The sequence below is a fragment of the Carettochelys insculpta genome, chromosome 6, assembly GCF_033958435.1.
Source record: "Carettochelys insculpta isolate YL-2023 chromosome 6, ASM3395843v1, whole genome shotgun sequence".
Classification (NCBI taxonomy): Eukaryota; Metazoa; Chordata; order Testudines; family Carettochelyidae; genus Carettochelys; species Carettochelys insculpta.
This window is the reverse complement of record NC_134142.1, coordinates 82,698,841-82,715,510: the sequence shown is the minus strand read 5'-3', so window position 1 is coordinate 82,715,510 and position 16,670 is coordinate 82,698,841. Positions and strand designations below refer to the sequence as shown.

Genomic DNA, 16,670 nt, shown 5'->3' with positions numbered 1-16,670 from the left:
CTAGGCAAGTTAAATTTGTTCACTTTCCATTAGCTTTAAGAATAGACTTCTCTAATTAATAAAATGTCAGCCCTGAATACCCACAATAACAATTCCTTGTCTTTCATAATTCACTAGTAGAAAGAAACATTAGAATTCATACCTAATAGCCAGTAACTTTATCACAGTTCACGCTAGCTGCATCTTGGACACCACTCTGGTTTTCCTCTCTGGCTGCATCTCCGCAAGCTAGTTCTTATGGAAAAAACAGGCCCTTTTTCAAAAGGGCACACAGAGGTCATTTCTACACAGGCTAATACAGGGAGCAAAAGATGCTAATGAGGCACGAATGCAAATTCCCCATACCTCATTAGCATAACGTCACGTGACGTGGAGTCCAGAAGACCGTTCTTCTGGACTCCAAAACACCGTGTAGAAGCGCGGCCCCGTTGGGGCAGGGGGAGCGCTTCCAGAAGGAAGTCCTTCTTCCGGAGGCCCCTTCCCAAAAATTTGGAAGTGGCTTGTGTAGAAACAGCCAGAGTGTCCACACACAAAATGCATTCTTTTGGTTTCGAATCAAAAGAGCGCAGCTCTTCTTCTAGAAACCCTCTTCCACTCCCGGATCAGGAAGATTGCCTCCTTTCAAAAGCTTCTTTCAAAGAAAAGCATAAGTAGGTACTCTGGGGACCCTTTTTCAAAAGAGCAGTCCTCATGGTGCCAGATTTTTCAATCCCCAGCCCATTCTTTCAACAGAGTGTAGGCTGTGTGGATGTTCTCTATCAAAAGAGCGGATTGATCTTTTGATCTGCTTTTGTGTGTCTGGATGCACTCTTTCAAAAGATCTTCCAGCAGATCTGTCAATGCGGCCTCTGAGTTTATGCCAGCCAGGTTTAGACCCTCTTATTCTTAGGCATAGACCCTAGGCTACAGTCCTGTGTGTGCCACCTCTAATTACTCTTAACAGGTCTTCCTGGACTCAGTATCTGCAGTCCTTCCCTTCAGGAGCTGCAACTAGCAACAAATACAGTAACCCCAAATAGCTTTCTTAAAACAAAGTACTGTTTAAACCTAACAGTAGGAACAGAACATAAGAGAAATTGTGAAAATTTAAACAGCCCATATACACACAATTTATTGTTAACACAAAAATCTCAGGCTACAAAGCAAATTACTGTTCACCAACCTGCCACTTTGTAACATCCTATGTGGATGCTGTTGCAGTGTGGTGAAAGTCTCAGAAGGAAGCTTAGTACACGAGTACTTCAAAATGTAATATGTTAAGACGCATCTTGGAACTTCCAGCGAACTATAGCTGTGGCCACATGGAACATTACTTTGCAGCAAGCTGCTGACCTGCAGATTCATAACCTAGCTTGGTGGGTGCTAGTTTGCTGTGCACAAAAACCTTTATTTTAAGGTTAGGCAGGTCTGTTTTACTCCATTCACCCAAACTCTGGCATCTGCGTGTCCATCTGCTTGCCAGAAATATCTGTCGAATGGCCTACCTCCACTAGAAGGTGGATCAACACTGTAGCAAATCAATCCATCAGCGGTTGATTTAGCAAACCTAGTAAAGACCCTCCTAAGAAGATGACGTGTGGCTATGCAACAGTAATTTATTCTCAGCAGTGGCCGTAGGTCAGCATAAATTGCATTCACAAAACTCTACAGTGTAAATAAGGTCAATGTTCAGCTGAATGATTCTAGGTGGCCAACAAAAGGAGCATACACCCTCCCTTACAGGTTTAAATTTAGTTAGCACAAACTAAAAAGTAACACCTCACTGAGAAGCATACAGAGATGTCTTTCTAGAAACAGTTTAAACTGAAATTTTCATAAGAACTTGGGAATGTAATAACAGATTTCACAACACTTCTGAAGTGGTGTAGCATTTCTATATTGCTGAATCATGCCAAAAGTCATTTGTGTTATTTCATGAGAATCTTGTGTTCTGTACATTAATAATTTAAAATATTTTGTCCGTTACTTATTTAAAAAACACACACATATACACACACTTTCAGAAACGGAGTCTGAAAATATGTCTTTACTTGGGAGTTAGAACTCTATTTACAAAAACACAAAATATGTTAAAAGAGTAGCTTAGAGGTAGTTTTCTAACTGTGGCCGTGAACCTCTCCTTAGCAGACAGCAGGAAGAAACATTGTTGAGAAGCAGCAATCTGTGGATGGGATAATTGGTAGACAGCTGGCACCCAATAAATGATCCTACACTTACAAAACAGTCCACATAATAAATTGGAGAATCAGTGCACAATTCATAAAATTGTGCTTTTACATAACACTCTCTCACCTTCCTTTTTTAACCATTTCACAATATTTCCTTCCTCCATTGTAGGAGACAGTGCAGGCATGAGTATTTTAACAGCAGGAATACCTGGAAAAGACAACACTGGAATTAACCACCAAAATCGCTGCTTATCACACAATTAATACAGTTTAGATCCTTGAGTAAGTAAAGAAATGAGAGTTAAAAGCAAAATTAGTGCATAGACAAAGAATCCAAGGAAATATATAAAATATTCACCCTTGTCCTGTAATTCACAAACGTTAACAACATCTGACAAATCTAAACTTGTTAATTATCATGCTATAGACTACTGAAGGAAAACTATTACACTTGCAAAGAAATAGTCATGGAAGAATGCTTATATACTTAGCAGCTGAGATAAAACAAGATACATTTTTCTTTCTTTCTTTCTGGATACAATGTGGAGCTTTTTCTGCAGCAGTAATATTCTAACAGAGATTAGTACACTAGCAGATTACAAAGATATAGCTGTTATATGGTACACAACAATAGGAAAACAGAATTTCTTTATTCCTCAAAATCTCCACAGATCCACATCCAAAAGATTGATCTCTAAAGCACATGCATTGAGAAATTGACTTGAAGTTATACATGGTTCACGATCCCAGAAAACCTGCAGTGCAGAAACATAGATAACTGCTTCAGCCTTCTATAACTAATTAGTTCTCTCTTGTTCCAAATCAGTTTTAAAAAACTGATTCCTCTTTGCTCTGGTACATAAATTATTTAATTTTACAAATGCTAAAATAATGAGAAATGCTATAGTGAAATTCAGAGACTATTCCTGATCAAATACAGTTTTGTGGCTGTATTTGATCTACAGGGATTGATAATTTCTCTCTGATCCCTGCTGGCCCAGCCTAGTGTTTAGAAAAGTTACTGGTTCTGAGAATACTTGTGCTAGTTTGACAAACCCTGTTTATCCTTGAGAATACATGAAATGGTGGACCTCACAGCGTAGATCCATGTCTTTGTTTACTCAAATACTTTCACTGTGCTAGCCCATTATGGATCCCAGAATTAGAAATTAACACTGTATAAGGCTTAAAGGATTTCATAAAATACAGATATGTTTCCAGTTCTAACAGTTTGCTTAGAGACTGTGGCTTCAATTAGTCAGGGAAAATTGAAAGGCTGAAAATAAATTATGGTAATAACAACAATAACAATTTAAAATTCTTATCTCATGCACAGCCAATAATTTTATTAAGGTTTACCTCAACTCAGTTTCCACACAAGCATTTATTAGTCCAAAGGCTACTTGGGACACACTACATCCAACATATACAAATCGGCGTATACATCTGTGTTCTGCTCCTTACTAACATGAACAATTATAAACATTGACTCAATGCACACACCCAGAACAGGGCCAGGAAATACCTTCCCATTCTCATGTGTCTCCAGGAGACCCAGCAAAAGCTGTGACAAAAATGCCAAGAAAACATTGTGTGTACACATTATTGCAAACAAGTGATGTCTTTGAAAGTTAGTGGACCTTAGGCTGAAGTAAGGCAAACCAGTTTAGGGCTGCATTCTGCTGTCTTTGGCTACAGCTACACTGGCCCCTCCGTTTTAAAAGGGTCATGCAACCATGCTGGGTCAAAAATGCAAATGAGGTGCCAATCTGAATATTCAGCACCTCATTTGCATAATGGCACCCACTCACTGCATCAAAAGTGCTGCTTGCAAAATGTAAAATAGCTGTGTAGATGGGGCTCTGTCAAAAGGAAGCCTCATTTTCGAAAGCACCTCTCTTCCCAAAACAAACTGGGAAACACTGGACTGGTTGGTAGGAGGGGAGGAGCTGGTAGGTTCTGAGCTCACTGGCACTTCAGTACAAGCAGAGAACACAGACTCTTTATGTCCTTTTCTTGAAACTACTACAATCGCTTTTGAAGCAGATACCATTCTAATTCAATCTAAATTTTATCACTAAGCCCAGTTTTTATTATAAGCAATTAAGAGTAATGCCTGTTCTCTAAAGAAAAAAATTATCCTCAATAATCTCACCTTCGTATTAAAAATACTTAGCATTTATGTGGCTCATTCCAGATTCAAAGATCTTGTACAACAATTAGCTAATTTCCACAATACTCCTGGGAAGTAAGTAGTATAATCATTTTATAGGCGGGGAAACAAGTTTCCGTGACTTGCACAGAGCTTCACTGTAGTAGTAGTGGAGTTGGAATTATAATCCCGGAGTTTTTGGCTTCCTGTTCCACTCTCATTCCACCAGACCTTGCTGGTGCCATTAGCCATATTTGTTTACCAACTGCTGTTTATTTAAAGCCATTTCTAAATTTCCCACCAGTTACATTTAGGGAATCAACTTAAAATATTTTAAACACAGACCAATTGCTAACTTGAAATCATCACTCATGTCATAGTCCTTTCATCTTTAAAGTTATGTTCCTCCCAGACACAGATTTTAGTTGTTTGTCTCACACACGCCCCAACAGGTTAAAGCAGAAGAACTCTGAAATACATTGCTGGGGTAGCAGCAACGAAGGGTCCTGTGGCACCTTATAGACTAACAGAAAAGTTTTGAGCATGAGCTTTCATGAGCACAGACTCACTTCATCAGATGCTGGTCTTGGAAATCTGCAGGGCCAGGTATAAATAAGCCAGAGCAAGGCTGGGGATAACAAGGTTAGCTCAGTCAGCAAGGGTGAGGCTTACTACCAGCAGTTGATCTAGAGGTGTGAACACCAAGGGAGGGGAAGATGCTTTTGTATTTAGCCAGCCATTCACAGTCTTTGTTTAAGCCTGAGCTAAGGGTGTCGAATTTGCAGATGAATTGTAGCTCAGCAATTTCTCTTTGGAGTCTGGTCCTGAAATTTTTTTGCTGTAGGATAGCTACTTTTAAGTCTGCTACTGTGTGGCCTGGGAGATTGAAGTGCTCTCCTATGGGTTTTTGTATATTGCCATTTCTGATATCTGATTTGTGTGCGTTTATTCTTTTACGTAGAGACTGTCCAGTTTGTCCGATGTATATAGCAGAGGGACATTGCTGGCACACGATGGCATAAATTATATTGGTAGATGTGCAGCTGAATGAACCCATGATGGTGTGGCTGATCTGGTTAGGTCCTGTAATGGTGTTGCTGGTCTAGCTATATGGGCAGAGCTGGCGACGAGGTTTGTGGCATGGATGGGTCCCTGAGTTAGAGTGACTGTGGTGCGGTGTATAGTTGCTGGTTAGGATTTGCTTCAGGTTGGCAGGTTGTCTGTGGGCAAGGACTGGTCTGCCTCCCAAGGCCTGTGAAAGTGGGGGATCATTGTCCAGGATGGGTTGTAAATCCCTGATGATGCACTGCAGAGGTTTTAGCTGAGGACTGTAGGTGATGGCTAGTGGTGGTCTGTTGGTTTCTCTCTTGGGCTTGTCCTGTAGTAAGAGGCTTCGTGGCACACGTCTGGCTCTGTTGAACTGGTTTTTCACTTCCTCAGGTGGGTATTGCAGTTCCAAGAATGCTTGGTAGAGATTCTGTAGGCGTTTGTCTCTGTTGAAGGGGTTGGAGCAAATGCGGTTGTATCTTAGTGCTTGGCTGTAGACAATGGACCGTGTGGTGTGTCTGGGATGGAAGCTGGAGGCATGAAGGTAGGCATAGCGGTCAGTGGGTTTATGGTACAGGGTGGTACTGATGTGGCCATCGTGTATTAGCACCGTGGTGTCCAGGAAGTGGATCTCCTGTGTAGACTCTTCCAGGCTGAGATTGATGTTGGGGTGAAAGCTGTTGAAGTCCCGGTGGAATTCCTCCAGAGTCTCCTTCCCATGGGTCCAGATGATGAAGATGTCATCAATGTAACGTAAGTAGAGACGGGGTGTTAGTGGACAAGAGTTAAGGAAGCGCTGTTCCAGGTCAGCCATGAAAATAGTGGCATATTGAGGGGCCGTGCGGGTACCCATAGCTGTGCCGCTGATTTAAAGGTATATATCATCACCAAATCTGAAATAGTTGTGTGTGAGGATAAAGTTACAGAGCTCAGCCATCAGATGTGCTGTAGCACCATCAGGGATACTGTTCCGGACAGCATTTATTCTATCTTTGTGTGGGATGTTGGTATAGAGAGCCTCTACATCCATGGTGGCTAGGATAGTGTTTTCTGGTAGGTCATCAATGTATTGCACTTTTCTCAGGAAGTCAGTGGTGTCTCGGAGATAGCTGGGAGTGCTGGTGGCATAGGGTCTCAGGAGAGAGTGCACATAACCAGACAGTCCTTCAGTGACTGTCCTACATTGCTGAGGTAGATACCGAATGTAGAGACAAATTGTGAAGCATTGCTGTTTAAACTATAGGTATTAATGTACACAGTATTTTTAAATGTATTTTAAAAGTCCTTTGGATTCGCAATGCACTTTATATTCTAATCCACTGGTCATAACTTCTATGTTCACTACTTATTATTGTTTCATCTGCCTTGAAATAATTACAGTAAGTGCTTTGTCAAAGCAGAAAAGTGACAGTGTACTAGAGTTGGAAGTCCCTCAGCATCATCAGCTGAAATGCCATTTCATAGCTTCTTTCAAGATTACTCTGTCAGTTGTAAAGAAAAAAATTACTACACTTCTAAATCAGTGCAAATATCACACAGCAATATCTGAGATATGAAAAAAATAAGGAAAAAAATAGAGTGAAGTACTACATTAGGAGACCATTTCTCCTCTTTCAAGGAAGCATACCAGCATTTGCCTCTTCTGGGTTCTAGCCCTGTACTGAATTTAGTGTGACCTTCTACTGAGTTTTAGAATGTCTCTCACCTGTTCAAATGTAAATGTAGTACAAACCAATTTGCAGCTATTATGAAACAAATCTAAGCTTCATTACTCTGACTAATCTACATATGGCATTGCTGCAACTTCATATAAAAGCTCTCTGCTTATAGGAGTACATTATGCAAACCAAAGATCTATAGTGGAGGATTGGATCAATGCCAGAATAAAATTACACAGTCATTGCCACTTCAGCTCCTCTACCACTGTGCAATTCCTATGTTCTATGAGGGGCTGAAATAGTGATTTCCCTTAATTCTAGTCCTCCTTAAACAAAACGTTGTTCCAACTTGCACCCTCTGCAGGCTCGACAATATAGACATATTATGGCATATGTATCATAGTTAACGCTATAGCAAGGTTAATGGCACAAAATGTTAATACTGTCATTACTGATTAAAATTTGTACCTGTTCCAGTGGTACAAAATGGGTATAATTTTAAACAGTCCATTTTTGCTCTAGAACCTGTTTTAAGAAGACTTCAGTGGTCATGGAAAATCTTTAAATAGAAAAGGCATTACTAACGTACCATTTGAAATTCTAGTCTGACTTTAAAGAACGTGTAATTTGCAAGACACTGAAGACAAAATGCATGTTGCACACCATTGACTCCAGAACCCGCATTTGGTGACTATCTGCAGGCAAATGTTTGATCTTAAGCTGCTGGCTCTCCTCCTGCCCTATCTCCTAACAGACAACTGAAAAAGCTTTATTCCCCCATGTAGCGTCCCTGTGGACCTGCAGTAATAGTTTATCCAATATCACCTCTCCAAGTGGTGAGAGTCCATTTGGTCATGGCTAGGCGGCTATGCATCCACAGAATGTTCACACTATTAAGATCTGCACCAGAAAAAAAGTGTGAAAGCCTCTGGCTCTATAATTTCCAAGAGAACCTGTGGATCCAATCACTACATGAGTTTTATCACATGATTCAGTGACACCTGGCTCAAATCCTGTAAGAACCCGTCAAGTGTTTCATACGCTATTAACATTTTACAAGCAAAAACATTGCTGTTATCCTTGCACTCAGCCCCTTTGAAAGGCAAATGATCTCTCTATGCCCAATTTTTCTGAAACACTGAATTATTGACATACAAAAACAGCAAAGATCAGTAGTAGTAGTAGACATCCTTCAGTCTGCATAGACTATGGATTGCACCCTTTATAGTTTAAATTGAGGGCTTCATTTACAGCGTCTACTGTGACTATGAAGACCCACATGAGAGTGACAGTCCTTGCTGCATCTCTTGCAGATGTGGTGGGTGTCTGACAAGTCCCTAGTGCGCTTTCTGTGTGCTCGCTTCTCCTCTGCTAGCTGTCTGATCCTCATCTGGCCCTTCTGAAGGCCCTTGTGTAACCCCTGCCTCCATCTGCCGCGGTCATCTGCTAGTTCTTCCCAGTTGTCCAGCTCGATGTCTACCTCTCTGGGGTCTCTCTTGCAGACATCTTTGTAGCGCAACTGGGGGCATCCGGGAGGTCTTTTGCCAGAGGCTAGCTCCCCATACAGGATGTCTTTTGGAATCCTTCCATCATTCATCCTGTGGACGTGGCCAAGCCAGCAGAGCCGCCGCTGCCTGAGGAGGGTGTGCATGGTTGGGATTCCAGCTTGCTTGAGGACGGCGGTGTTGGTCACTCTGTCCTTCCATGATATTCCAAGGATGCGCCTGAGGCAGCGCAAGTGGAAGACGTTCAGCCTCTTTTCCTGGCGGGCATACAGGGTCCAAGTCTCGCTGCCATAAAGGAGGGTGCTGAGGATGCAGGCTCTGTAGACTTGCATTTTGGTGTGAGTGTACAGCTTGTTGTTATTCCACACTCTCTTGCTGAGTCTGGACAGAGTTGTGGCCGCTTTTCCGATCCTCCTATTTAGCTCAGTGTCCAACGACAGGGTGTCAGTGATGGTGGACCCGAGGTAAACGAACTCGTGGACGACCTCTAACGTATAGTTGTCAATGCTGATTGATGGGGATTCAGCAACATCCTGACTGAGTACGTTTGTCTTCTTTAGGCTGATGGTAAGCCCAAAGTCTTTGCACGCTTTGGAGAACCGATCCAGCAGTTTTTGAAGCTGGTCTACTGTGTGAGACACTACAGCAGCATCGTCTGCTAACAGCATGTCTCTGATGAGGACTTCCCGCACCTTAGACTTAGCTTTCAGCCTTGCAAGATTAAACAGTTTCCCATCAGATCATGTGTGCAGCACGATGCCCTCTGTTGAAGATCCAAAGGCATGCTTCAGGAGGAGCGCGAAGAAGATCCCGAACAATGTCGGAGCAAGCACGCATCCTTGTTTGACGCCGCTCCCGATGCTGAAAGCAACCGATAATGCGCCGTCATATTGGATGGTTCCTCTCATGTCTTCGTGGAACAACTGGATCATCTTGAGTAACCGTGGAGGACAGCCTATCTTGTGAAGCAGTTTGAACAGACCATCCCTGCTGACCAAGTCAAAGCCCTTGGTCAGGTCGATGAAGGCTATGTAGAGTGGCTTCCTCTGCTCCCTGCATTTCTCCTGCAGCTGCCTTAGAGAGAAGACCAAGTCAACAGTAGACCTCTCTGCACGGAATCCACACTGCGATTTGGGATACACCCTCTCAGCAATCTTCTGGAGTCTGCCAAGGATGACGCGAGCGACCAGTTTACCAGTGACGCTTCGGAGGGAGATTCCACGGTAGTTGTTGCAGTCACTTCTGTCTCCTTTGTTCTTATACAATGTTACAATGTTAGCGTCGCGCATATCCTGTGGAACCTCACCCTCTTTCCAGCACAGGCACAGTAGCTCATGTAGGGGTTCCAGGAGTGTGTCCGCGGCACACTTGATTACCTCTGGTGGTATACCATCCTGGCCAGGGGCCTTTCCTGCTGCAGTGCTGTCGATGGCTCTTTTCAGTTCATCCACAGTCAGTTCCTGATCCAGTTCATCCATTACTGGTAGGAGCTCAATGGCTCAGAATGAGTGAAAAGAGATAGAAATTCCATATAAGTGTCATGGAGTTAGGGGAAAAAAAAAATCTCCCCTTTCATCATGGGGAAGCACAGCACATTAGGTAAAGGTGTTTATGTCTTCTCCTAGAGGATCTGGAATTGATATAGATTAAGTGAACCATTGGTCTGTTCTGGCCATGCAATACCGTTGACCAGTCACCTGAAATGGAACTGTTTAAAGTTCAGTCCTATAGGATTGCATCATCTATCATGTAGCTGGCCAAATGATTATTCTAAATTATTACATCAGTAACTAGCAATCAGGAACTCCTAAGAAAATTCAAAATTATGTGGGATTTATTCGATGACAGGGAAACAGAAAAGTGCTACCAATAGCAGGAAAGGGGGTGAAACAAGCCTGTTTAGGACAATTCTGAACTGTATCATAAGATGTATTAACTGCCAAATTATAAGAGCAATGGCATTATAGTGTTGGATGGGACCTCCAGAGGTCATCTATTCTAACCCCTCCCCTGACAGGCATTTGTCTAACTTGTTCTTAAAAATCTTCAATTATGTGAGTTCCACAACTTACCCTGGAAGCCTATTCCCATAATTCACTATCCTTACTGCTGGTAAGATTAAAGATTAGACATGCCTGGTTTAGTTTTGAAACTTTCCTCCTTTGTCAGGTTTACTAAACTTTTTACCATTTTTGTGGCTTTCCCCCAGACTATCAATTTGTCCACCTTTCTCTTAAAGCATGCCATCCAGAAACGGACACAGTAGCGCAGCTGAAGCCTCACCTGTGCAGAGGACAACAGACAATTACCTCCCATATCTTTTACATAGCTCTCGTCTTCATACACTCGAGAATCATATTGGCCTCTTGCATGTGCATTACACTGCTGACTCTCATTCAATTGTGATGTACTGCTGAAAAGGATCTGGGGGCTACAGTGTAACAGTAGAACCTCAAGACAGGAACACCAGAGTTACAGACTCAGCCACTATGTAGGGTTCCCAGGCATCCATTTAAGAAGTCTATTCAGTGGTGCAGCAAGAGCCCAAGACTAAGGAGGGCTCCCTACCTGTCCTGGCTTGATGGAGAAGGCTCTAAGCATGGTCTCCACTCCAAGTGTCAGCTCTCCAGCTCCCACTGTCAGAAAACTACAACCAAAAGGAGCTGTGAGGGTGACACTTGCAGGCACAAGGGCAACACATGGCACCTCAATGGCTTCCCATGCAACTGAGGTCAACAAGCACCTGGTGGCTTCTTTTTGGGAGCTGTGCTAAGCACCGCCAAGGCAATCAGTAGAGCAGGAACAGTGCTGGGGTCTGCACTGCCATCCCTCCCCCAGCTGGTAGGAAGGGCTCCGTTTCAAATACTCCTCCCATCACTAGAAGGGGGACAAGTTTGCAGCCCAACACAAGAAAGGAAGCTGCCAGCACAGAGGAGGGAGTCTGAATTCACCTGCTTCTGTAACTGAAGCCCAAACTCCATTTTGTTCAGCATTATAAATGTTTCGGAGTTAGTGAACAGCCTCCATTCTTGATGTAGCCACAACCTTGCCATTAATGAAGATATAGGAGAAACCCAAGAAGGACCTCACTAGATAGAGCCTCAATTTCAACAGAGAAGCTTTGATAAACTACTCTTGGTTACACTGTCAACCAGTCTTGCACCCACTCTCACATTGGTGGATGAAACCCAGACCAGTTAGTGGTTGTGTCACCACCTGCTCCACAACTTTGGGTGCCTATCAATGTTTTGCTGATGTAGCTCATAATATGTCCCCTTTCAAACAGCAGGCGGGTTACACCATGTGTATCTGTATATAGCCCAAGTCCTGATCCGGCCACTCTTATGCCAGCAGCCTGTCAGCTGCACACCAATTACAGTCAGCCTTGCTTACCACTTTTACTCAATTCCAGTCCCAGATCATCACCAACCAACATATGGGCTACACTTCCCAGTCCTCTTCTGGGCTGTTCAGGTATCAGAAGTCCATTATCCCAGAGAACAATGTAAAATAGTTTGCTTCTTCAGTTGGAATTTCCAAACACTGATTAGTTTTGATTACAAAATAGAAGTTTATTATTCTATAAAGAGAAGTTTCAAGCGAGTGCAAGGCATTAAAGTCAGAAATGGTTACAAGAGAAATACAGATAAAATGCTTCCTAGTAGGTCTGACTCAACTTAAGCTAGACTCATTTCAAGATAAAATTCCTACCACATTTTCCCAGAAACATAGATGACCAAATTCTGAAGCTGGAATCTGAACTGAAAGCCCAACGGGTTGGTTCCTTTGTCTTTTTAGGTGAAAGAAAGAACCCCTGGTGTTTTTACCCCTTACTTTTACAGTCCAATCTTCCTTTAAAGTAGTTTCATCTAAGAATTACTGCTCAATGCAAGTTTATTTAAGCAGTTAAGAAAGCAATGTGTTGCCCAGTCATGAAGGAGCCTGCTGTTCCCTTTTCTCTCCTGTGTATGCTTCAGTGCAGATTTGCCTTGTCTCCTCATGCTGTCTCAAGGACTTTGCTTACCACTTATGTGTAAATTGGGGTAAACAACCATTCGCTTATGATAGGCATGCTTAGCCACTCCTACCTAATTGGGGCTACATGTCTTTAAACCTGTGCTACCAACATCAATAGTGAAAAATTGTAACTTTACATATAGTTTTGTTGCCTGCCTTTCACCATGATATTATTGACCAGCAATTTATTAGCTTTCAAATGACACCTCACAAGGCATATTTTGTACAGACATTATTACAGTGGTATGTAGGGTATGAATACAGTGTTGCATTGGGTCACACCCACTTTCTAGTCACTTCACCTAGATCAGATTTCCTTAGTTCACTGATGAGAACACTGTGTCAGAAGCCTTACTAAAAATCAATATACTTCTCCCACCCCTCCACTAACCATTCTCTTCCCTGAAGTTTATTTTGGTTTTTTCCTTGCCAGCGAATAGTCCCATTACCTGCCTCTACTGTGGCTAGTAGTATGAGCGATATGATTGTCAGTTTTACCACTGACCAGCAGTGAAATACACCTGAGTGTTGTCAATTTTTCTCTGCTCTTGAGAAGCCATAAGCTGCAATAGTAGCAACAGATGTGTAAACTCAAATGCAACCACAAGTGACAGAAACCTATTTTAAAATGAAAACTTAAGTTCTGCTGAAATTGATGACTGAAGAAAATAACAGAAATGTAAACATTCTTTTTTCTAGTAATTTTCACTCTATTAAAAACAAATTCTCTCATTAGTAGCAAATACAAGTTGATTTTACAACAAGGAAATGGGAAGTCGTGGTCCAGTTTTTATTCTACTAATGACTTTGTGTGGGACACAAAGGCAATTACTTTGTTTCCTGCATGCTACATTCCTCCATCCAGCATCCCAACAAAGCTGGAAAACAGGCATATTGCTACTTTTCATAGAGAAGTTAGTTTTAACATAAAATTGAGTTCTACAAATGACAATCATTTCGAGATCATTTGACGAAAGGTGCTATTAATAAATGCAAAAGGCAGGCTTTGGCAAGCAAAGACATAGGTAGAAAAACTTGCCACCTATTTTAAAAATGCAGTTTGAGAATTATGTTTTAATTTAAGCTCTTAAACACCTTTTATGTGGTTTGAAATATTAAAATAAACATTTTAATACAGAATTTACAGACATTGTACCCCACAAAATGAGAGATGCCAGAAAAGTAGTTCAAACTTCAACAGAAATGTGAGGTATCACCATAAAAGAAAAATTAAATGCTGTAATTTAAAAAACTATGTCACAAGTAGGACTTGAACCAGAAATCCTTAACAAGCACAACACAGTGAATGGCAGTTTTGCCTAGGGAATAAAGTCTATGGGGATAATCAAAAATAAGTGAAAATAAATGAAAAGATCTAAAAAAAAACAACCTCCAAGTGGCTTCACTGTGATTCTCCCACTCTTTCCTCTCCCACTCCTATTTAAATAATCAGCCCCCATCACAGATCTCACTAATTTATTTCTCTTTCATTTGTTTCATCCATCACCTGTATTCCCTGATCTCTCAGGCTGCATCTACACTACATTCTCTTTCCGAAAGGGGAATGCAAATGAGTGAAATCGGAAACGCAAACGAGTCACAGGTTTACACACCAAAATAGGAAGAAGGGTTCTTTCAGAAATGGGGTTTATTTCCAAACAACCCTGCCTACATAGCTATTTTTGCTTCCAAAAAAGGCTCTTCCAGAAGCAAGATCCTGCGAGACTATGCAAATGAGGCACAAGATATGTAAATCTGCACCTCATTTGCATTTACAATCTGACTCATTTGCACTCCCCTTTCAAAAGGGAATGTAGTATAGACACAGCCTCAATGATTTTCCCTTCATTTGTCCTTCTCTGAGCAGAGGACTCAGTTCACTAGATGTCTCACAGGTATCTCATTTAAAAAAAAAAAAAATCCTACTCTTACTGGAATTTCAAGCACTAATTAGCGAGTTACAAGCAGCAACTCCAAAGTTACAGAATTAGGGACTGAGGGGTAGGATTAAGTAACAAAGCACTTTATTAAAAAAAAAACAATTTTTATTGAAATGGTCATTTGCCATAAAAATTTGTGAAAACTTTAACAAAATACAATATTTCAATAACATTGCCAATTTTGTGAATGGTTTTAGTTCATAGAAAGATGAAAAATTTCATTCAAAATATTTCAGCCAGGTATAGTTCTACATGGGACACACAGACTATGTCCTCGCTAATCAACAGGCACCTACCCTCTTGCAGCACTGCTAGAAATGTTCTTTTGGCCAAACACCATAATTACTACTGGATATAAAAGACGTTCATTCTTGACGCAGCTCAAACTCTTATTCAGACAGACAAAGGTTATGTCGACACTACAGCAATAGAAAGAAGTTTTTCTGGAAGACCTTTCTGAAAAAGCTTCCTTCAAAAGCACACGTCCGCACAGACAAAAGTGGGTCAAAAAAAACCAAACAAACCATCAGCTGTTTCTACAGAGAGCTTCCACAGAGCCCCTGCTCTTTCAAAAGAATGGGGCAGGGATCAAAAAAAATCCAGCACCACGAGGACTGCTCTTTCGAAAAAAAGGTCCCATGGGATTCTACACACTCCACCCGCTCCCCCCCGAATGAATCTTTCAGAAAAAGGAATTCTTCCTCATCTGGGAAAGGAAGAGGGCCACTGGAAAGAGTGCTGCATTCTTCCAATTTAGTATTGAAAGAATGTATGTTGTGTAGAGAGACTCCAAGGGATTTTTTGGAAGACACTCAGCTTTTTCAAAAAAAAAAAATGTGCTAGTGTATATGTAGACAAACAGAAAACTTCAGGAGTCAGGAATCCTCTTTGGAGAAAGCAAGCTTATTTCCATGTTAAATCTCTCATTTAACCCTCTTTAACATGCACAGAATGCTTTAAAAACAGATCTCAAAGTAAAGTTTGTTTGGGTTTTTCTGCAAGGAAACAGAAGCAGTAAAAAAAAAATCAATGGAAGTAAATTGTAGAAGGAACGTGGGGGTTAGGGGACTTCAAGAAAGTACACTGTTGGTTTTGAAAACATTTCTCAGAACTCTTTGGCCACTCAATGCAAAAGCAGCCACATCTACTGTTAGAAAATGGTCTCAAACTGCTTGCCATATGCTTTGCCCTCTAGACACCAAGCTCTGTGACACACCTCCATGCTCCTTTCTCCCAAGGCCTTACATCCCTCATCCCATTTCCACTGGTCAAAAGAGTATCACTACCCACCCTCTGATTCTCCAGCTTCCCTCCCTCCACACCGCACATTGTTGCTTGCTCACGTCACACCAGGTACCTCTCTCCTGGTCACCTACTGACCAGCACACCAGCCTGCATACATAGGCTGCCCTGACCACAGGCTCCTTGCAGACATCTGGCTGCTGCCTTAACCACCCTTTTCCCTTCCCCTTGAAAGTCACTGCTGTCCCACAGGCACTGCAGCAGGGTCTAACAGCCACAGGCAGTCAGCCAAGAACTACATCTTTGTGACAGAGGTCAAATACTCACCCAGCAGCTCATGGCTCCTGTGCAGAAGCCTCCAGCCTCCTCCAGAGCGGTGAGCAGTACAAGCTCCCACGACAAATCTCCCCCGCAGAAGTAGTTTAACCATCCCTTTGCTACTGCAGTTCAGCCACACGGAAGCTGCCATCTTGCTCTCCTCCCGCCCCAAGCCAGGGCTGTCCTGGTCACTGCCTGAGAGAAAAGGCGTCTCCCCCTCACCCCGCCACAGCTGTCCCACCCTTAATCATCTCAACACAACTAAGCGGTCCTTTGCAGCCTCGGCTAATGTGTGCTCAGCGATTTGGGTTCCTGACCCTCTTCTTTCCGGGCGTGCAGACGCAGCACACGTACCCCCCTGCACAAGCCAAGAGCTACACGATTCTACTCAAAACGCCTTCTGATTATTTCTCATAAATTATTATTTATTAAATAATAAATTAAGTGTGTTAGTCTGTATCTTCACAAAAAGGTCTGTAGCACCTTAAAAACTAACCCATTCATTAGGACACAAGCTTTCATGCGTGAGACCCCCTTGTTCAGATTTTCAGATCCTTGTAATTAGGACATGTTATTTGTTGCTTAAGCGCATGGCTCAGTCATATGTCAAGCATCAGCCTCGG

At 42.1% G+C, this 16,670-nt stretch overlaps 1 protein-coding gene across 2 annotated transcripts in view; it reads right to left on the bottom strand.

Moving 5' to 3' along the window:
* Nucleotides 1–16,206, bottom strand: part of PDHX (pyruvate dehydrogenase complex component X) — a 131,103-nt gene extending 114,897 nt beyond the window's left edge. For both annotated transcript variants that reach the window (XM_074998937.1, XM_074998938.1), the window contains exons 1-2: nucleotides 16,057–16,206; nucleotides 2,293–2,376 (exon numbers count right to left, since the gene is read on the bottom strand). In XM_074998937.1, the coding sequence (XP_074855038.1) occupies nucleotides 2,293–2,376; nucleotides 16,057–16,198 (226 nt within the window). In that variant the 5' untranslated portion in view covers nucleotides 16,199–16,206. The remainder of the gene's footprint in view (nucleotides 1–2,292; nucleotides 2,377–16,056) is intronic.
* Nucleotides 16,207–16,670: the final 464 nt, after the last annotated feature.